This window comes from Chinchilla lanigera, unplaced genomic scaffold, assembly GCF_000276665.1.
Source record: "Chinchilla lanigera isolate Chin_1 unplaced genomic scaffold, ChiLan1.0 scaffold00015, whole genome shotgun sequence".
NCBI lineage: Eukaryota > Metazoa > Chordata > Mammalia > Rodentia > Chinchillidae > Chinchilla > Chinchilla lanigera.
Window position 1 is genome coordinate 724,670 of NW_004955416.1, and position 23,327 is coordinate 747,996.

The 23,327-nt window shown below is 40.6% G+C and overlaps 1 protein-coding gene across 1 annotated transcript in view; it reads right to left on the reverse strand.

Moving 5' to 3' along the window:
• Window positions 1-23,327, reverse strand: part of Ryr3 (ryanodine receptor 3) — a 547,606-nt gene that overhangs the window by 12,164 nt on the left and 512,115 nt on the right. The window contains exons 83-94 of the mRNA XM_005381167.2: window positions 23,259-23,276; window positions 22,748-22,828; window positions 22,250-22,338; window positions 20,224-20,352; window positions 16,763-16,867; window positions 14,923-15,004; window positions 12,944-14,271; window positions 11,489-11,547; window positions 10,678-10,849; window positions 9,549-9,635; window positions 7,987-8,187; window positions 3,843-3,973 (exon numbers count right to left, since the gene is read on the reverse strand). Coding sequence (XP_005381224.1) covers window positions 3,843-3,973; window positions 7,987-8,187; window positions 9,549-9,635; window positions 10,678-10,849; window positions 11,489-11,547; window positions 12,944-14,271; window positions 14,923-15,004; window positions 16,763-16,867; window positions 20,224-20,352; window positions 22,250-22,338; window positions 22,748-22,828; window positions 23,259-23,276 — 2,482 coding nt within the window. The remainder of the gene's footprint in view (window positions 1-3,842; window positions 3,974-7,986; window positions 8,188-9,548; window positions 9,636-10,677; window positions 10,850-11,488; window positions 11,548-12,943; window positions 14,272-14,922; window positions 15,005-16,762; window positions 16,868-20,223; window positions 20,353-22,249; window positions 22,339-22,747; window positions 22,829-23,258; window positions 23,277-23,327) is intronic.

Here is a 23,327-nt window from a genome sequence, read left to right on the forward strand (position 1 = left end):
AGCCCTGTTTCCTCTGGAGGTAGTTTCTTGCTCACCTCCTTTCTTCCCTAGTGTCCCCAAGATGGGGGTCTTCTTCCTGTAGCTTCTACCGGCTTCACTGCAAATAATTTCTTATTGTTAAAATTGAGAAAGAATTGCTACCTTCAGATATGTTGGCAAAAACTGTTTAAAATAAGTTGATTCTATCTAGCATGACTGAATTCCTCCTGGGAGGGTTGTGTGTAAGGCTGGATTACAGCTGAACCTCTGGCCCTTAGTGTGTGAGTTCTTAACTTTCCCTTATTTAACTATTGTTTCAGGATCTGAAACATAACAGTCTTCTCTTCTACAGAGATCAACTGAAGAGGAGGAAGTGGGGACCTCTTAGTAGACTGTGACTGTGAGCAAAGGCCACCTCTCCCATAATAAGGTTTTAGTTTATATATATATAATATATATATTACATTATATATTATATATTATTATATTATATATTATTATATTATATATCATATATATTATATATTATTATATTATATTCTATGGTATATATTATATATATAATATATATATATATAGAGAGAGAGAGAGAGAGAGGGAGGGAATGCGAGTGGAGCTCATTAAAGTGGTTTCTTTGTTTTAATCATTGATGTACCATTTACAAACAAAAACAAATGCTGGCGTTACAGAATAAACTACTGATACACATCTCTGGAGGAGGAAAATAATTCTTTACTTTGTTCTCTGTTCATTCTCTGCTGCTTCCTTTTTTCATGTATTGCATTTAGAATCTAACATAATACAAGCAGAGACCAAGCCATACTTCCTCTGCTGTGCTTATATCTCTTTCCTCTAAAATTCATTATGGAATGATTTGTAACATACTCAGCTTTGGTCATAGTTTGTCCTCAGTGGAAGATTCCCAAGTGATGTTGAGGGCAAGAGCCTTTCAAGGACATGACCTTCCTGTGCTCTGAGCGTTTTGAATTTCTTGTTGCCTGGCTAGGGATTAGGGATCAGAAGCTCCTTGAAATTAGAGCATATGTTTTCACCTGGTAATACTCCTTAAAATATGGTGTAGAGAGTAGGCATTCAGAAAGAAAATACATAAATGAAGAATATATTTACATACAAACGGTCAGGAAAAATTATAAGATGCTCAGCCTCTGTAGTAATCAGGGAAATGTACAATGAGGTGCTATTATACACCTAGAAGATCAGCAAAATTTTCTGAGAATAAGAAGTGCTGACAAGCAAGGAAAGAAGTAGAAACTCTCAGTACAGTACTTTTTGAATGTATTATATTAGAACAAATATTTTATATATCCTACTATTCAGAAATGCCTGCCCTGGTCCATACTCTAGAGAAACTCTCTGACTTGTATACTGGATATAGGGATGTTCACAGAGGACTTTTTTTTAAATAGCCAGACCCTGGAAACCATTGAAATACCCACTTTCAGGAAAAAAGTAAATATTTGTTAATACATTGACAAATATTTGTTAAATACTACATTGTTAAAACATACTACAGTTCTAAAAATGAACAAACCATAAGTATACACATCAGTATAGGAGAGACTCAAACATAATGCCTAACAAAAGATTCAAGAGACAGTATAATTCACATAGCCTTATAATCCCAGTTGTATATAGCTCAAAATAGTTTAAATGAAGGGATATATTTAGAGACAAATATATCTAAGGTATAGAGAATAGGCATTCAGAAAGAAAATATATAAATAAAGAATATATTTACATACAAATGGTCAGAAAAAATTATAAGATGCTCAACCTCTTATATCTAAGTGGTAAAACTATAAAGCAGGAGAATTAATATTACAAATATCACCAATAAGTAATTGAGAATTAATATGAATATTAGAAAAGAAGTTAGCTGGAGTTAGAAGGCTATGATCAAGGAAGATGGCACAGGAGGCTTTCAAGTTTTTAGCAGTGTTCTGTTTTTTATCTTTGTAGTTTATCCTTAAAAATGCACATATACATTTTGCATGTTTTTGCATATGTGTGTTTCAGAAAATAAAAAGAAGAAATTAGCATAGATAATAGGTATTAAAATAAAGCTTAGGAGGGTTAGTTCTAATGTTATATAGCACAATTGGCCAACAACAGTCTATAATTAATTACACATTTCAAAAATAGCTGCAGGAGAGAGCTCGAAGGCTCCTAAAACTAGGAATGATAATATATGAGAAGGTTGAAATGTTAATTACCTTGATTTGATCATTATACAATGTGTACATACATTGAATTATAATACTGCATCCCATAGTGAAGTATAAATATGTCAATTAAAATTATATTTAATTGAAAAAAGAAAATAGTTCTTCATGATATAGAAATAATGGAAAAAAGCAAGTTACAAAGCACTCCATGTACTATGATGCCATTAGTGTAAAAAAAACCTAAAAGTTAGACTATGCAGAAATTTTAAAGCCGCTATTCATTCTATGTATGCATTTCCCTATTCATGAAGAGTTAAGCCACTTAAAATAAAAAGTATTAGGAAATATCTTTACTGAGACATTTTAATATATTTGTTTCATTATTTCATTGGGGTAAATTTCTGGAAATTGAGCTGCATTTTTATTTAGGCCATATCACCTTGTACCACAGACTCACACATTACTGATGTCTGCAGAAAGTTTCTCAAAGAATTAAATTGTTTAATAGTGAAAAACTCCACAGTGTAATGGCAAAAGATCAAAAACAATGCTTTGTTGTTTCCTTCTGTTCCCCATGTGTAACTGGCAGGGATTTACACCAGAGGCAGACTTTAGATTTGCACTGCTTATGTTTTCAATGTCCCTAAGAAAAGTTTAGTTGTACTTTTGCAGCCTATCTCTGGTCATCTTTGGACAAGAAGCAATATTCTTCCCCCTAAGTCTCGGTAGTTGTTCTAAATGTGTACATCTTAATCTTCATTTACATAGAAATCCCATTTCTTTACTTTCACCACAATAATTCATCTTCTACCTCTCATTTTTTTTACTGTGATGGCCATTGTTTTAAACAGGGAAAGACAATGCATAACTTTAAAAAAAAAACAAAATAGTCAACTATTTTATGGTGCTGGGGAGCAAACCCAGGGCTTTCTAGGTAAGTGCTCTACCACTGAACTATACTCCCAGCTCATGAGTAACAGCTTGATGCTCACCATGTGCCAGGCATATGCCACGCATTTAACATACATTCATTATTCCTTGAGGGACTGTAGGAGCTATATCCTCATCTTTGTGTTTATGAGAGGAAACTGAGGTTAGAGGCTTAATTTCCTTGCCCAAGGTCACAGTCCCTGAGTAGCACAGCTGACTGGTCTATCACCTGTCTGCTTCAAGAATCAGTGCTGTTTCCCTCACAGCATCCCACACACCCCACAGGCCATAATATCCCTAACCCAAGCAGTCCTGTATTAACTGCCCATTAATGTTCTTTGGGGAGAAGGTATATTACCCATCTGATTGTTTATTTAGGAGAAGTTCAGTGATGGTCACAAGACACCAAGAGGGAGAAGCTGATCAGTGCGATCTCTAGAACTCTTGGGCAGTGAAGTCCTGAAAACACTGTATGACACAAACAGGGAAATCTAGTTTAAGACATGTTGTACGGGACAGTCTGGTATTAATTAAATATTCTCAGTCCCTCCTGATGGTATCCTCTGCCCTCCATTCAGTCCACAAAGATATATACAAATATTTGAAGGGCAATATGCACATGATTGATTGAGAAAAAGAGTCCTGAAAGGCTAAGGAAAGCTTATTTTAATCAGTTTGCAAGGCTAGGGAAGAGTGGTTCTGTTTATAAAAGAAGCTCCTTTCGTGTTGGGGTTGAGGGACACTTACGGAGTGTTGATGACTAAGCGGTCCCACTGCCCCTTGATGTCGTCCTCAGATGGCTGCTCAGTGATGTAGAGGCCATCAAACTCCAGCTTCCTGGCAATTTCTTTTTCCCTTTTGAATACCACCAAAGGGACCTAGGAGTGGGAGGACATAAGGGTTTATGACTAAAGCATCTGCTGCCAGGCATTTGTCCCAAATTAACCTTTCAACTTCAGAGCAGGAATCTCCTTATACTGAAATTTTAGGGTACCTAGTTGTGGGATCAAAGCCAAATAAATCTCTCATTCCTTTGGCTAATGTTCCCCCAAGCGCTGATCTGATGTGGGCCACCCTTTAAGGTTTCAGCTAAATAGCGGATATTAATATAAGCTGGACTTTTGGACCCATCTTTGCGAGAAAGCCTTGTTTAGACATGTGCCAGGGCTGAATGGTGAGGTTTCCTAACACTCTGAGGCTTGGAATTGAACAAAGATTTAGAAAGGACAACTGTTAGGGTTCAGATCTAAAATGTCCCCCAAAAGTCTCATGTTCAAAGTGGGGCCAGGCTGGAGGGGTGGGTCACCAGGGCCATGACCTGGCCGGGGTTATATTTGTCCTTGGCTCCTGCCTTCTCTCTGCTTCCTGGCCACTCTGTGGGGTTGAACAGTTTTCCTTTGCCATGACCTTCTGCTATGCTGTTTCTGATTTGGAGCCAGCCAACCATGGATTGTATGCTCTGAAAATTTTGAGTCAAAATAAACCTCAAGTTGTGGGTGCTGGGGATTGTGTCCAGCAATAGGAAAATGACTGATACAATATTCTATTCTATTTTATTCTCTCTTCTTCCTATTTCTATTATCCTATGCTACCCTACCCTACCCTATCCATTAGTCAGCCACAGGAATGTGTTGGGATGTTCCGACTCTCTTCCATGACTAGGGTCATATCCAGCACACGGTTTCAGGACACACTGTCTGAGAGTTAGAATATGAGGATTCAGAAGACTCTGTATATTGCCTTTTGGTTGAAGTTTTCTTTTGTAAAGAGCTTCTGCTAGGCAGTAGCAGACCTGTTCATTACCACTGTAACTCTCCACTCTCTTATACAGTAGAGCTACCTTATCTGTGGGGCATACATTCCAAGACCCTCAAGGAATACCTGAAGCAACAGATAGGCCCAAATCTTACATATACTGTGTCTTTTCTTATATGTATCAATACAAATTTGAGTCCTTCTCATCATAGCTAAGCATTTATCATACAGTGTAACCATTACTTTTGCAGTTTGAAGTGTGACAACAAAGCTAGCACACAGTTCTTTATCCTTTTGCACAGTTTGAGAGAATATTTATCCCGTAGATCTTAGCCAACTCAGCATAGTATTTTTCTTTCCTTATTAAGAACTGCTACCTTTTTACATAAAGGAAGATCATTATGGCATCATTTTGGCATATCCAAATAGCTAGCATCACTATTTTTCCTCTTTGGGGCCATCATTAAGTAAAATAAGGGTTACTTGTATTGCTCTGTAATACCTTGACATTTAATCTGATAATTGAGAGAGATTCTAAGTGACCCACAGGGAAGCAGCATACACAGTGTGAATACACTGGACATAGGGATGACTTGTGTTCCAAGATACGATGATGTAGTTCTATGCTGGTTCTATGCATGTTCTAGATAGGACAGACAGAATAGTGTAATTCACCTTGCTACTGAGGGTGGCATGCAATTTAAAACTTATGTTGTTTCATTTATGTAATTTTCAATGTAATGTTTTTGGACTGCAGTTGACTGTAGGTAACTGAAACCATGGGAAGAGAAGCCATGGATAAGGAGGGACTGTCATAATTGTAGCTGTAATTTTAGATTACATACAGTAACATGGCTCTAAAAATCCACCACCAAAGGGGAACCCAGAAATGGATAGGCAAGTAATTTACTTGCTTCAACTAAGCACACACGAGGTATTTCACCATGAGGCAAATGAGGTCAAAGGGTATTGCCCAAATCCCAGGGAAGGAGAAGTCAGGATAGCCAGAGCTTCTCTAGCCAGAAAGGCTTAATTCAGACAGTCTGGGCTTCTCATTCACTTGGAATTCCACTGGTTACTTAGTGGCGTCCCTGAGAACTTAGTCTCCAAACTTTATTTCAGTAATTCTTTCTCAAATCTCATTTTATGGGGTCAGGGATATAGCTCAGCAGTACAGTACCTGCCTGGCAAGTTCAAGGTCCGGAGTTTAATTTCCGGTACAACAAAACAAAACCAAAAACCTCATTATATGCATTTATTCCACACAGCTCATTTGTTTTCAGAACAAAAGAACAAAACATACACAATGATTTGTGAAGTTATCCCTTGCCCTTCTTTTCTTTAAGGTAACAAATGACACTAGAGACACAGAAGACTAGAGGAAGGGGCAAAGGCTCATAACGGGTATCGGACACTGTGAGGAGTTGTGATTGCTATTAGTCAGCGGGTGATGTGGGAAAGACAACGAAGTCTAAGCTGCTCTGCTAATATCTGCTCTTTTTTGAAATAACTTTAAACAATGATAATACCAAGATTTAGATTAATCCTGATCTCTGGGACTCTTAAATGTTCCCCGTCAGTTTTTGAGCAGTTTGTAGACACATGGAAGAACCTCCACATTTTCTTCACTACATAACATTTCCTTTTCGTCATCTTTAGGTCACCAGTCTGATGTAGACCCATCCAATAAGCTGAGCTCTAGGATTGCAAGCCAAGGAGCAGTAGCTAACATTCGAGGGTGAAATATGGGCAGGGTTTGAAGTGCCTTCACAATATTTATTCATTTAGCCCTCAGAACTCCAGGCATTGTTACTATGCTAGTCATTTTTACAGATGAGGAAATAGAGGACCTGGGAGGTTAAGCAGCAGATATATTAGTCCAACACAGTCATCCAGGCTCCAGAATCCTTGCTTTCCTAACTTCAACAGAATCCTTAGTGTGGCCCAAGGTACACAGTCTCCTCAGCAGGGTAGCCAGACTTCCTATGTGATACTACAGTTTACTAGAGGAAGAAATGGCCACAAAGATAGGAGTAAGTTTCCTGGACTCTTCTCAGGAAGAAAGTGGCTTGAAGTCGAGGCTTCTTACTTAAGAAAAGTAAGGAAAAGATATAATGAAAATAAGTAATGAGAAAAAAATCATGATGTGTGGAAATAAAAATGGACTGAAACTATCAGAAGTTGCATTTCTTCAGACTGACGTGTCTGTAGCGGTGTGTAAAGGCGCCCATGGCGCTCATGCGCTTGTGTAGCCACCTTATGCAACACTGACTCTGCACAGCCACGTAACTTGCTTTCAGCAACAGAATATGGTGGGAACCCCACCAGCACCGTGCGAATTCTGGGTCCCCGAGAGATATAGCTTCTACCCTTGTGCCCCTATTGGAGCCCTAAGCAACCCATGCACGACAACTGGCCACTTCAGGAGCATGCACAGGAGAGGGCACGTAAAGAGCGAGATACCCTGAGTCTACATGGAGAGGAGAGAGCTACTCCAGCCACGTGAACCAAGCCTGCCCCCCACTCCCGGGAAGAGATGCCGGGCACAGGAAGGTACCGTCTTGGCCATTCTCACCCAGCTGAGCTCCCAGACGGCCGCAGGCAGTGATTTCCCATGGCACAGAGGAACTGCCCAAACGGTCCCAGTCAGTGACAGTCCGTGAGATAAGGCGATTACCCTTTAAGAAACCACTCAGTGTGGAGTAAGTTATTATGCAGTCACAGGACACTGAAACTGCTTTACACCAATGAAGTTTTTTTCTCCTATCCTGAATGACTACAATCTAATAACAGCATATTCATAAAAATTCCAACGTCAATTCAAAGATCAGGAGAACTTCTCATGACTGTTCCATCTGTGAGTCAGCCCAGTGATTCTAATGCTGTGAAACTCAGCAAGTGCCATCTGAGATGGGACGCCTAGAGCAAGATTTCTCAAACTTGGATGTGCAAAAGCCAGGTAAATTCTGATTAGTGCTCTGAGGTTCTCTAATTATAAGGAACATCCAGGTGATGTTAATGTTGATGCTTCACAAAGTGTACTGTACCAGCAAAGTCTGCAGAACAAAGGTCTAGCTGCGCTAAAATATGCTCTTCCTCCTCAAGGAGACAGAAACTCAGAATGCTGGGAGCTCACCTTCAGGCAGTAATAGCCGACAACACAGACGAGCGAGACAATGGTGTGGACAACAGCCAGGGCACGCAGTGTGGGTGCCATGTAGCCGGTACTCTCCTGCAGGACGAAGAACACCATCGCTTCTTCCTCTTCTTCGTCATTAAAGGAATTCCACAGGTTCACAATGTCCTCAGTCTCCTCTTCCAGAGGTTCTTCAGTGACCTGGCCCAAGACACAAGCTCACTCAGCAACAGCAGAAGCAGCCTCAGCCATTGCGCTCTCCCCACATATTTTATATCGTTCAAAAAGTACTGGCTTGACATTATCTGCTGAATAAATGAGGCTTTTAGGTAATTTATGAGTAGGAATCCCCTAGTATCTGTAATAATTGTAAATGAAAACGAAGTCCATTAATTTTGCTTTCTTTTTAATGTATCTCTTGGAAAGAAAGCAAAATATTAAAATTAGGGGCCTTTTTCTATATCTGCTACTGTCTCCGGGCCCTAAGAGGTGATCTCTGAAATTCTGTGGCCTGTGAAGAGGCTGAGACCTAACACAGATACACGTGCGCACACACACATGCACACACACTTTTCATTCTTCCTGAGATTCCATTCACATTCATGGCCTCCACGGTCATTCTTACATGCATCACTCTCCCATCTACCCATATGAGACTTTAGTCCTGGTAGCTTTTACCTGCCTGCTGGCTCTCGCCACTTGGAGAGCTGTCAGGAGCCACCTCAACCTCAGTATTTTTGAAAGCCAGCTATTCACCTTGCTACAGTCTTCCACTTTTCTTTTATGGGCAATAGAAAGCCATTAGTTTGTCAAGTGGATGGCTGATGTGGATAAAAGTGTTTCATAAAAATCAGGTTGGTGATTTTAAATAGGAAAGAGAGAGGCAAGAGACAGAAAAGCCAGTTACAGACTACATCGAGAATCTGAGGAAGGAGGAAACTATGTGGGGGACAGAAAAGACCCAGATGAAATATGTATATGTACCCATTCCCCAAGATGAGCATGATTATTATATAGCACAAATGTGTACTAATAAAAACTCATTAAAAGAAATCAAAAAAGAATCTAGGACTGTTCTTTAATAACCAGTTATTACATGCTACATCATGCAAGATCTACTCACCAATGTTCAGAGTCTTCACTTATCTTGACTAGCACCTCCCTTCCCCACACCTGTTAATTCTTCCCTTATGATGGTTCTAACATATGACCCAACTCTGCTGGCTCTCAGTTATCTTATTCCCCAAGGAAATAACTGGATCTATTATTTTGAAATACCCCATAGTTACTAACAGAAGTACTACACAGTGGATCCTCAGTAAATATTTAAAGACTGAATTAAATAATGACTAAACAGGCTTGAACTCCAAAGTGCTGCCCTAACTTGCTTCCTGTGTCAGCAGTCTCTCCATTTTCCCATGGCTAAAGATGATACACTTTTTAGAAGCCAATATCTTAAACATTTCTTTAGATAATAGAATTTTGGTATAATTGAGAGTGTTAAATTCTCTTATGTTTTTTTCCCTTACGTATTTAGCAAGCAACCCCCAAAGAAGTATCACCTTATAAAAAAGCAGGATGAAGTTGATAGCGAAGGCTACAAACAGAGCAAGGAACCTCAGGTTGTAGAAATTTCTGGCCAGGTAATGCTGAAAAGAAAAGGGCAGGCAGAAGTAGAAGAGTTTTGGAAGAGGAAGAACTTCCCTGTCTCACCAGGCCATCTGCTCTGGTTAGAAGTTTACATAGGCAATTACTTTTTGATTACCACTTTTTAATGCAATCTTACATTTCTTAACAAAGGCATGAATTACTTGGGAGGACTTATATGTTTTGATGCTCAGGGCACCAAATACCTAAATGTGCTACCAGCAGAGGATCACCCCCTATGAGGGTGCTATGTGTATGTGTTTTCATGATCACTTTATATAGGAAGTGGTCTGTTTGGAAATTATAAATGATCTAGGCTCACAAAATACCTGTCAGCATCCCTGCTCCCCACCGCACCCCTAGCCCATCCAAACCGTGGCTAGAGTTCTCATCCCTTTGTAAGTTATAGCCCCAGGAACTTCCTTCACTCCTTTCTCAGGGCACAATTCCCATTTGCACTGCCATCTCCCTGGGAAAGTTAGCACCCGAGGCCTGGGATGGTAGCAGCTGGGGAAAGCTTCAGTCTTTCTGTGGAGGTGAACCTTGCTAACAGTGTCAAGATAGCGGGAGCCCTGGCATCTAGCAATGGCAACTACCGCAGTGGTCACTCTATCAGAGAAAAAAACATCACAAGCGCGTTGAGGCTGAGAACTCATTGGGAACCTAACCTAACATAGGACTTCTTTTTGTGTCCCAAAGGATCAAACTGGATTTGAACTTTTGGGCCAAGCTCAGCCAAGCCCTTACATAATGGATGTGAAAAGCCAACGAGAAAGAGATGCCCACCGTACTGCAGGGAAAGAGGGCATAGGACACCCTGCTTCTGCCATGGGCAGAGGTCTGGAGGGCTGTGGCTTTTCCCAGGTAGTCCTCCCTTTCTTCTCCTCCAACACCAGGGGAGCACACAGAGAAGGGAGAAGACGGAAAGAGTAGGAGCGAGAAGGGGAGGAAGCGTAACTAACGAGTGGTAAAATTTCAGTGGCTGCTTTCTGAGGTCAGCCTGACAACGTCTGCACAGCAAGGGGCTGAGGCCAGAGCGCTTACCAATAACTTGGTCTGATAGATTTCTAGCCCTTTAAAGAAATTGGCCATGAAGGCTTCAGGTTTCTCAACCTTCTGACCACGCCGTCGCTTCTTTTTCTTTGTCACTTCTGCCCACAGGTACTCTGCTTGCTCTTCCTCTTTGGCTTTGTCCTCCTTTTCTCTGTCTTCCATGCTGTAGGGATGAGAAACCCACTCAGCAGGGGTGGAGAGAGATAGGTTTGGCCCAAAAAGAGAGGCTAAAAGTTAGAGAGAAATTTGCATTTAGAGGGGTGGCGGGTGGAATTATTCCTCAAAAGTGGAGTCCTCAGGTCTTCATCAACCCACAGTGGCTGGACATCAGGTTTATATGCAATGGAAGGTAACCATTCTCTTCTTCTCAAATTAGGTTTCATAATACTGTTTCAGAAAAGTTATTCTTTCTTTTCCAAGCCTTCTTGGAAGTTAGCAATAGTCCTCACCCTTCTAAGCTTATGGCTGGAGTTAAATGAGATATTTATAAAAGAGCCTAGTGTAGGCCTGAAAGGTAGCAGGTATTTAATAAATATTAGATATTACAAAGTGTCTAAGTGTAGGTATTTTTGATAATTTTGTCAAACAGTAAGACTCGATCTACCATTGGGCTTATAAAGTTATAAATAGAATATATATATTATAGAGATGAGGTTGAAAGAAATACGCCTAGAGTTTGCAGTGTCTTTTGCTTGTCTTAACAGAAATCAGGTTTTCTATTTACCACAGCAATAGAATAGTAGGTGCTAGTGAGAACAGTCGGCCACAGCAATCAGCATAGTCCACGGTACCAAGAACTTACTCTGCCTTCTCAGATTCTACTTTTCCTTCCACTTCATGTGCTGCCTTCATCTCTGCTGCCTAGATAAAAATGACAGTTAGTTAAGGTTTCCTCCAGGGAGTGAGCTCATCCTAAGCCACGTCATTGCCATATTCTTCTTGGTTTCAAGTCCTAGGCCTTTTTCCTCTTCATGTTTCAGCTTCTCTCAGAATCATAGAATGTATGTCTCCTGCTGTAGCTTAAGCTTCACTGGAAACATGCCAAGACAGAGATTTCAGACTTTCAGAGATTTCCACTGTTCCTCTAGTACTCAACCTGGAAACCTGTGCTTGAACCTTGAGACAGCCCTGTGGTAGCAGTCCTACCACCCCAAGGGATAAGAGAGACGCGACAGAGATCAAACCAAGTCTAGACCAGAGCCCACATCCATCTGACGACGTGCTTTCTGCTTTCTCTCAGTCTCCTGGCCCCTGCCCTAATCCCCCTGGATGACAATGATCACATACTTGGAATAAAGACAAGTTCCTCACCAGTGCCTCTACATCCTACACAAGTGTAGCCTTTTCATCGTCATCATGTTGTTCCTATATCCAAATACTCAGTGCCTTCTTTCCCTGAACATCCCAGATCCTTTTGTGTGTTAGGCTCTTTGCACAAGCCGTTGGCTGTGCCTAGAGCATGACTGCCCTAGCTGTCCATGTGCCTGTCATCCTTTAGAACTTGGCTCAGATGACATATTTTCAGAAGCCTCCTCTCTACCCTGTTTGCAGGAGGGCTATGTCTACTCTTTTAGCTTGTTCACTTATCTTACCATGCATGGTAAATGGTAATTATTTATTTGTTGCCTTTTCCACTAGAGTTTAAGTTTCCCAAAATGTTATTTCTTCTGTTAATCAAGGTATTTTCATATTGTAGAACACAGCTGGGCACATAAACTCCCAGAATGAATCTCTGTTATGCCCAGAACCTCCCATGGCCAGTGGGCCTGGAACAACTGCCATCTCATTCATTTCATCCAGTTGATGGATCTGAAGTCCTGCATGAAGAGTGGGAGCATCACAAGGATAAAAATATTCCAGGCATGATTAATCTCATCGGGAAGCTACACCAAAGCATATGACATCATGTGAACCTTTGTTTATACTGGTAGAAGTGTTGTCTCATAAGAAAACTCTCCTCTTACATTAAACCTTGTCTTCTACACTCTTGATTCACTGAGTAAACCTGTCGACTGTGAAACCTAACATGATAAAAGCCTGAAGTAAGGTGAAGGTCTCAAATCTCTTGTTTGAATTCTATACTGCAAACTGGAAGACCACCAATCAGCTAAACACTGAAATAACCAGCTAAGACTCAATTCCCTCAGACATTGCAGAATTGTAAGACTGGGGGTAATTACAGCAGAGCCAGTCTCTAACACAGTGTTGGCAAACTGCATCTGTACTAACTGCAAAATACAGAACAAGTCACACTTACCTGTGCTTTCCTTTTCTTCTGCACAGTACTCTCTAATGTAGGGGGCTCATCCTTGCCAATAATTTCAGAGAGGTCACCCAAACCCACTTCAGATCCATGCTTTAAGCTGCCTTCTTTTTTTGGGTGGAGTCCAAAGAGGTCTGACATGATGTCTTTGTCTCCCTTCTCACCCTTCACACAGTGCACTAGCTCAGCGGTGAGACCTGGCTCAACCACATCTGCCCTCTCAGCCTCCACGGCATCATCGTGGATCCCAAACTGGGTTGGATCTGGCATGTCACCCAGGATCTTGGTCACTCTGATGTTTTTTGCCCCTTCTACTAGTCCCCCTCCAAACACTGTATTCCAGAGGATCTGAAAGATTCCTCCGAATATGGTGAAGAACATCTGGAATAGCCCCACAAAAAACATCCAGTGAAAGGAGAAGAGCACCTTCACCAGCTCCTTCGCACTCATCCTTCTCACACTGCGGTGCTGCTTCCTGAGGTTCTTCAGAGTTGCCCTCTTTAGAAGGTTGGAAACATTTCTCTTTGCGGAGGCACAGGCCATGGCAAACGCAGAGGCAGGCTCGGAAGACTTGTCTTCCTCCTCCTCGCCCTCCATTTCTAACACATACGAAGAATCATTTTCTTCCTCCTCCTCTTCTGGCCTGTCAGCTGAATCAGATTCAGAGATCTGAGATGCCAGTTGCATCTCAAAGATTGTGTCCTCACAGAAGTTCACAAACAGCTCCATCTTTTCTTGCTCCCCACCTTCATTGACAACATCAAAAATGAACTGCCGCTTAGATTCCTTCACTTGAGGCTTCTCCCACTGAGTTCGACTGGATTCACTGATCTCGAAGTAAACACGCTCGATTTTCTTGGCACCACCCATGATCTCAATTCGACCTAGATATGGTTCGAAGTAATTTAACACACTCTCTGCGGGGTCCAAGAGACACTTCAGGCGAGAATCATTAGGCATGTGCTCAGAAAGATTTGTCAGTAACACTGCGACATTAAACCCTATGTCTTTGGCAGGCTCATGGAACCGGTTCACAAAATCAATGTAATTAAACATGTCATTTTCATCAGCTTCTGTGCAGGACAGGAGAAAATCAATCTCTGACTGTGTATACTGCTTTTGCCCCTCCATGGCCTTCTGGAATTCCTTTTTGGAGATGATCCCTTTACCATCTGGGTCATATTCTTTGAAGGTGTCTGAGCTGGTTAAGTCTTTGAGTTTCAAGAACATGTCAAAGAATTTCAAGATCATTTCTACATTAGTAGATGATTCTACCAGTGTGTCAACCATCTGCTTGCCGATAGTTCCATTTACCACATTCCCTGTGAGGCAGGTTCAAAAAGACACACAAATACATAAATAAACCCATGCCAGTGGGTAACCGATCAAGTAGCTAGTTTAGAAGACTTCTGTGCCAAACTAGTCAGTTCTTTTCTGACCATGACAGTTTGGAAGTGGGCAGGAGGGAGCAGCAAGCCATAAAGACTACACCACTAGGAGCCAAGGGAGAAGAAACAATGGGAAGATAGAGATGGCCACGCTGGGCCTTTTGTTCTGGCCTGGAGCCTGGGAAGTGGTTCCATTATGAGGTTATTTGGGACACACTGGCACATGTGGTGTCCCTCTTGTCCCCTCAGACCTAGGAAGGTGCCCGAGTAGATGGCTGGCATACACACTGGCAGCCAGATGTATTGAAAAGCAATGGGGAGAGGGAGAGGATAGGGAAGAGCAAAGCTTGGAGGTTTTCCCCAGTTCATTCTGGCTTTCCTATTGATATAAAATGAGTTGGTTTCAGGCTCTGTCCATCAGACCATGTGCCCCTCACTCATTTTTTTCTTTCTGAAAATTTGGCATTCTAACCAATAACATATGGCATCAAAGACCTTCCAGAAAGATCATCTGCATGATTAGTAAGGTTAGTGCTTAGACCAATTACAGTTGTGTGAATGCCTAATTATACCAAACAGCCCAACCTTCCAGGAGGGACAGAAGCATCACCACCATGTCCTGAAGGAGATCCAAGAGTTCCTTCAGCAGCTCGATCTGACTGGAATCCTAGAACAGAAACAGGAGATACCCCTGAGCTATCTGATCCCTCAGCAAAGTACAGGGCAGTGAGCAAGAAGAGCCTGCTCTGGAAAGGTTAGGCGAAGGCTGTGTCAAGGTCAAGAATGAGCTCCCTCCTCATTGCGAATGAGGGTGTCTTATCCTCCAGATTCTGTAGCTCAGGAGGTTTGCTGTAGCAAGATTCATCCAACTGAACTTTACCTTTCTCCTTTTGTCGTACAGTGTGGCAGATATACAATTGTTGTCCAAAACTACCGGACAACCTGATCCACCAAAGAGCCTTTAGATGTCTCTAATAGTTTATATTGTCATTTTCTATACTGGAGAATTACTAATGATGTTTATGGGGTTATCATCATAACTGATAAAAATATGAAGCTTATAGTTACCAAGTCGGTACTCCTTTGTCTCTGAACTAGATTATGCTGGTTCTCGCTGGTGGTGTTCTAGGAGCCACTGGTGCCTTAAAGTAATATATAATTGAGGTTACTCCTCCAGGTAGCTTGGATACTAGTCTGCTTGGCTTTAATTTCAGCAATGCAGGTAGAGCACTGCTACATTAGTTCTGTGCTTTATACGTATGTCATAGAAGGAAATAATCTTTAGAAGATTAATCTGAGGGTGAAATTCAAATTAGGAAATGATTTTGGAAGAGTGATCTGATGGTAAAATTTAAAAAATATTTTCTGGGTCACACTTTGATACATTCTCTTTCTTTTTAAAAAAGACATAGCTCTTTGCCTAGCCCTTCAAATTTCTGAAGAAATTTCCCCTAAATGGTGTGTGTGCAATACCTACATTGAAAGTAGCACAAAAGCATAGAATATTAGAGCTGAGAAGAGACCTCAGAGATCATCCATTGTAACTCTGAATATTTAATGAAAGCAAAAACCAGAAATGGGAAGTGACTGTCCAAAAGTCACTGGTGAGAAGGTGGCAGGGCCGGCGCTCCTGTCTCTGGGAGCCTCCTTACCACACTGTCCTTGTTGACAAACAAATGAGCATATTATGCCAAATTCGTAGCCCTCCCAAGAACTCTCTCCTCCCACAAGGCCAGAGTCAAAAGGGGAAAAGTGAAAGGGTTAAATGGCACATTCCAGAAGAGAGGAGGCAGATGTGACAGCCTTGAAAATTTTAGATACACATTATTTAAATTAATGCTGCAAATGTTACTCTAATCAGCCTGAAACACATCCTGAAGTTCTCCCTCATGTGTTGCCATGGAGAGAGGTGATCATTACTACATATGCTACATTTATTTGTTCATAATAAATGCTCGGAGCGATTCTGATTCATCTTGCCAGAGAGATGGGGAGTGAGAAGGAGAGGCAGAGATGAGGAGGGAGGAGGAAGCAGAGGTGGGGAAGAAAGTATATGTGGATGACGGAGACATGCAACATTTGACCGGTCAGAAAGGACGGATGCAGTGTTCAGACACTGACACAGCACTGACAAGAAAGCAACAGGATTAGCACCATAAGAAGCAAGTGTGGAGGCAATTTCAAAGAGAAAAGGTTGGTGGGACACAAGGAAGGAAGCTGCGTTCATGCACAAGCCTATCTGGGACCCCCAGGAGGCATTCATTCCTGTCTCCCGTTATGGCCCTCAGCTTTAAAAGTGAAATCTAATCTACATGTCTTTTTCCAGCCTTTGATCAAGCAGCCACATCCACAATGGAAAAACCAAGGGCTGAGGATCTTTGAGCATCTCATACCAACAGAATGTGTGGGGAACAGGCCACAGTACCTGAGAGAGTTTCATCTGCATGTTAGCAAATACATGGAGGAAGCCGACCACTGCATCCCACAGCCTGCTGTGAGCCAGGCTCTGCTGGTTCCCAATGCAAGGGCCCTGTGGAGAGGAGGACAGCGTGATTCACCATCAGCACCACATGGTACTCTGAAACCTGTTGCAGTAAGGGCAGCTGATGCCTACTTCTCTGAGCAGATAGCACTTTCCAAAAGTCATATATTTCAGAGCTCAGTGTTTTCACTAGTTATCGCTTTTCTGATCATAGGATATATGTCTAGGAAAAAAAAAAAACACTAAGGACTTTACACTCTGACAATGTTCAGAAATTTTCTTTTAGCTTCCCAAAGCATCCTTCAAATAAAATCCTATACTGAGGAACAATACTTAAAGTAGTTACTCAGAGGTTCTGGGGACACAGTTTGAAAAACAGGCTCCAACTTGTCTACTGTTTCAAGCAAAGATACACATAATGCTATGATCATGTGATCATTTAGTCAAATTAAACGTGTATCTTGATAATAGGCCTAGTGTGCAATCACTTCTAGGTTTTTTATTATCATTCATCTAATCATCAGATATAATATGATGTCTTAAATGTTGTTTCTGAAAGCCAAACATACGGTATGATTTAATTAATTATCAGTTTGCATTTCCCATGATATTAACCCTCCTATTTTTTTTAATATTTCACTTTTATTATGTAAATTTTATTTCATTTTATTATTATAAAATAGGGAAATTTTTTTCATCACAAAAGATATGAAAATATTGTGTCTCAAAGATACATTAATAACATATGCAAAGTTGAAATTATTTTCAGCAGAATTGACAGGCCTAACTCAAGAGTTATATTTCAAGAAGTTATAAATGTTATAAACTAAAAAAAATTAGCATGCATTTCATCCCAGGGAGCTTCAAAGACTGTTTAATAGAATATCATGAACTCTATTTCTTCAAAGACAAGTAGAAAAAAATGTGGAATGATTTTTCTAAGGCCACACACAGTAAAAAATAATTGTGCTAAACTCTTACTGATTTATGAATGCTTCCTTAGTGTACAATTAGAAACTTGAAAATATGTCACCACTGTATGGAGAAAATGTTTCTTTTTCTTAATCATTTGATACTTTATTTTTTTTGGTACCGGGCAGGCACTGTGCTGCTGAGCTATATCCCCAGCCCCTTTTTCTTTTTCTTTTTTTTTTTTTTTTTTTTAGAAATAAAAGGAGGAAAATACTACAGACCGACAACATTTTACAAAATAGCATAGGATCAGTACAGACATTACAGAGTTACAAACAGAGTGGTAGGGAACCCTCCTATTTTTGAAGCAACACTTTCTTAACTCTTCCTCATAGCCATTTTTTCATATCCTTCAACCAATGTTGACTCACTCTTCAATAAGAAGGTTCTGATAAAGAACACAGATGCTACAAGTTCTAGGAGAGTCTTGGCAGGTTTCCCAAGTGAGTGGTGTACAGGAGAAACACTGCTTACATCTTCAATCACATAAATTTGTTTAAAAATCACTGTTTGTTTACACTCAGCTTTTGATACTTAAAAGCTGCTATATTCTTTTGGAACAAAACTGGCTGTTGAAAGAAATTCATAGTCACAAAATCTGAGGTTCTCCTTTTGGGTTAAGTGCTCAAGGGGTGACTTCTGAAGATATGGATGGGTTTTGTGCAGATCAAATCAGATGCAAGTTGCATACACCCAGTGACCTCCTCACTATTTCAAATTCTGTGGAACATCAGATATAGGTATAGAACTTCACTGATTCCTAGGAGTCTCTCTCCTTGTCTTTCCATTACCTGAGTGAGAAAGGGCTATTTTCCCCTTAAAATCCTTCTTTTGAAGTTGACAATCTTAGTTTTGTGTTTATTTTAATGAGCAATATGACCTGAGTGAACTAATTAGTTCATCATATGGATATTTATTTGATGCAAATCAAATGTTTTTCATAGAACAGATTTCAGTACAATCATGTAGCTCATAAAAAAAGCCACTGAAAACTGCGAGTCTCCTGGTTTACAGAATGTTTCTTGAGAAAGAAATGAAATTGCACAAGAAAATGGGCAAAATATTCCCCATTTCTTTCTTTGATTTTCTTTTCTGTCTCAGCAAGGTTGACATAATCGTTGACATTATTCCTCCCAGGGTTATGCACAACCCTATCTCTGCAGCTTTCCCCAAGACTGACTTGGAACATACTTCCTCCTCTCTACCCACCCACATCCCATAGTCTGGTAAACACTGAGCTCGTGGCTCTTATGGACCTCCTCTTCCTCTGAACTCTCACAGTTATAGTTCCTAAACGTAGTACATATGATTATTTCAAATCACGTGTGATCATCTTGTATAAAATAATTTTCCTTGTGTATATGAACTTTACCTTTTTTAATGATAGTGGCCAATTTATTAAACTTCTCATGAACCACAGTATATGGCATTATACTTAATTTTTTAATGAATAAATGAAATTTTTATTCATGAGTCTCTTGGTTATGATATTATGAAGTATTAATTTTGCTTAAAATCTTATGTCACAGAGGGCTATGATATGGTTACTGATTTTACAGCAAATTATGCCTGAAAACATCTTCTTTTCCTTTTAAGGAGGTACACCAATGTAGGCAATAAATAAAGGATGCTATGAATACAGAAAGGCTACTCAAAGATCTAGACATTCAACTCAAAATTCATTTATAGATCTGACTGCCACTGCACATAGTTTATGTCCTCTGAAATTACTTCCCATAAAGTTAATGTCTGAAATAATTAGTGGGGGTGCATGGATTTTGTTTTTAATCTTTACTTGAGATAACAGCACTTATCCTTTTATTTCACCATTCTATCAATAATTTTCTAGTTCACTCTCTGTGCTTCTTAAAATTAGATATTTAGCTGGCCACCATGGTGCATATCTCTGTAATCCCAGGATTTGGGAGGCTGAAGCAGAAAGATCGCTGTGAGTTTGAGGCCAGCCTGGGCTACACTGTGAGTTCAAGGCCAGCCTAGACTACATAACAAGACCCTGTTTCAAAAAAAAGCAACCAAAACATCAAATCAAATCAAATCAAATCAAATCAAATCAAATCAAATCAAATCAAATCAGATATTGATGGGTCAGTGTGTAGACATGAAGAATTTTAAGTTGCCTAAGAAATTTCCACCCATGAGAAGATTTCAGTCCAGGAGGGAGAGTGAAGTGTAACTAGATGAATGCAAATAGAGTGCAACAACACCAGAGTAGGTGGACTGGGGGATCACAAGCTATGGGCTCTGAGCAAATGCAGGTACTACTGGTTCATATTTCTAGGTAAGAAGTCCTGTCAGTAATAGGGCTGGACACACAGTGCGCTGTGCGCATCCATATATTCTGTAGGGAATATAAAAGTGGGACCATTAGAAATGTCCTCTTTGTTTTCTGATCTGTACTCACGAGCACATACCTGGATATACTCTGTAAGAGAATTGAAAATCTGCTTGGTGACTGCTAGAGCTTTAGAAAAATTGTGCTGTCCAGATTCATCAATGATATCCTTTCCTGAATAGTACCAGTAGAAATCACTGATTGATTCCTGAAAAAAATAAGGAGAGTTTAGTATTTCTCAGGCTTCAGTCAGTGAAGCTCAAAGCAGTGAGCATGAAGAGACGCCTACAGCTACATCAGCGCCTTGCTCTGACGGGGTCTCTGTGCAGGGCAGAAATATCTGAGTCCTTGCATCTTTGAAGCACAAATATTTCTTCCTTGGGAAGAAGACAGGAGAGAGGCAGCCCTCAGCAGCTGGGAGACCATAATGTAGGATAATTTATTCAACATGAACAAATATACCAAAGATAATGATTATCATCCAAATAATCATAACAACAGCAACAACATAATAGCTAATATGTTAAGTGACATTATCCTGAGCACATTTTTCATATTAAACCTCTCCATCTTTACTGCGCCTCTATAAGGCAGGTCCTACCCATTTTATAGATGAGGAAGGTAGAATGCAGGGTAGGTAAATAAATTGGTCCAGGTTCCCTGTAAGTGGCAAAATCAGGATGAGGACTCAGCCAGGAGAAAAAGAAAATCATTTTTTACACTGTGTAGACTTTTCTCAATATACTTTGGACTTTTATGCAAATAATTAAGCCAAGTGCTTTCTAACAGTAACAATTTAAAAACTCATTGTCTGTTTTTGTTTTTTTTTGTACCAGGGATTGAACCAGGATCTTCACACTGAGTACATCGCCAGCCCTTTTTAAAAGTTTTGAAATTTTGAGACAGGATCTCACCAGTCACTAAATTGCCCAGGCTAGGCTTGAACTTGACCTCCTGCCTCAGTCTCCCAGAGTGCTGGGACTATAGGCATGCAACACACCTTTGCTATTTTGTATAATTTTTTCCTGTGAAATCTTATGTCCTTATTTGCAGGTTGTTTTATATATTTTGGGTACTAGAGCTAGGTTTTCCCTGGCAAAATCAAAGTAAATCAGCATTTTATAGCAGATAATTTGGCATTTAACACTTTTCTACTTCAGTCTTTTTAAAAAACTGTTGTCAGTACTGAGGCTTGGACCCAGGGCATTTTCACTGAGCTATAACTCCAGCCCTTTCTTTTTTGTTTTTTAGTTTTTTGTGTTCAGACAGCATCTCCTTACATGGCTCAGGCTGGGCTTGAACTTTCAGTCCCCCTGCCTCAGCCTCTCCGAGTGCTGGGATTACAGGCATTGTCACTACAGCTGGATCCTCCACTTTCGTTTTTAGGCATTAAGAGAATCTTCGGTGTATGGATAGACATAGATTATAAATGTTTTTCTTATCGGGGCTTGATTGTACAGATAGTCCCCCACTTATGAGGCTTCAATTTAGGATTTTTCAACTTTTTTTTTTTTTTTGGTTTTTCTCCGGTACCGGGAACTGAACTCATGACCTTGCGCATGCCAGGCAGGTGCTTTTGCCGCTGAGCTAAATCCCCAGCCCCTAGGATTTTTCAACTTTACAGTGGTATGAAAATGACAGGCACTCAGCAGAAACTGTACTTGGAATTTTGAATTTTGGTCTTCTCTTGGATTAGCAACATGTGGGATGATACCCTCTCACAATGCCAGGTAGGGCCACAAGCCACAGCTCCCATCCAGCCAGGGATCACAAAGGTAAACAACTGATACCCTATGACATACTGCGTTGCAAAGCTATGGTGTTGAGTACGCTACATGTACTAAATACACTGTCAGCTTACTATGGGCTTCTCAATACATAAGCTCACAGTAAGTAGAATAGTATCTGTGTCCTGGCCTCCCCGACCTCATGGCACTGTCTGCACCTTCTGTTTTTTGTTTTTGTTTTTTTTTTGGTACTGGGAATCGAACTCAGGACCTTGTGCTTGCCAGGCAGGCGCTTGTGCCGCTGAGCTATATCCCCGGCCCTTGTCTGCACCTTCTGGAAGCACAGCTGAGAGTGCATTTTTCAAGGATCCGACTCACCTGCAGTCGCAGCAGGTAATCCACGGTGCTGATGATGATATTCACGGTGGTGGTGTTTCCCATCTGCGTCCGAAGGAAGTTCTGAAAGTCTGAGCACAACAGTGCTGGATCAGAGCCTGCCCTTGCACACCCTCTGAGCTGAGGGCAAAAGAGCACACTATGTGAAATGTCTTATAAAGACACGACATTGGAGGCCTGTCAGTCTTGCAGGTCAGAGATCTGTTCTGAGCCCTCTCAACCTGGTGACACCGGAAACAGGATTTAATAAGCTCCAAGGGGCTAAATGACAAGGACTGGGGTTTCTGGAAACACTTTAGCCTTGGTGGCACTAAATAGTATTAGTCATGAAGTTGTTTTATGTAGAATTTCTTATGGAAGAAAGAATTAACTGATGTCCTTGGGTTAGCAACCTGTTTTATCAAGTGGAATATGCTGAGCTGAATTCTAGTCTTGCATTCAGATGCTGTTTTCCCTTGACGAAGCAACGGTTCCACTTACCACTGTTATGTCCTTCACAAAGTAACTGTAGGAATCTAAAGAGATCTCGTGTGAACTCATCATTCTGGAGTACTTTTTCACCTTGAAAAACACAACACACTGGTGAGCTTTTGTTTGGCTTCTCAATAGGGAACACTTTCTAATTCAAATAATTGCAAAAATAATAAAGGAGTTGTGCCAGAACAGGTTGGGAAAAGAACTTTGGATAAATCATAATCAACCCAATTAATTTGGAGCTGAGGCTACAGAGCACAGAATCCAGCAAAGGTACAGTATTTATTCCCAAGATGCATTTGTAATGAGAACAACTGGGATAATGGCAGTAAGTGGCTCACAGTCCATAACCCATGCTTTACAGATGGAATATACTTCTTTAATTAAGCATCAAATAGCTGAGTTAAACTCGACATGCAACCACAAAACCTATGATGTGTCTGTGCTGAGGCAATTAAATTAGATCTCTTAGGATTCACACAAGAGGTAGGAACTTGGGCCAGAAATGCAAACTTACCACGTTCGCGAACAATGACTGTCATTAAGAGAAAAACAGAAGAATACAAAGTAAGAAAACGATAAACAC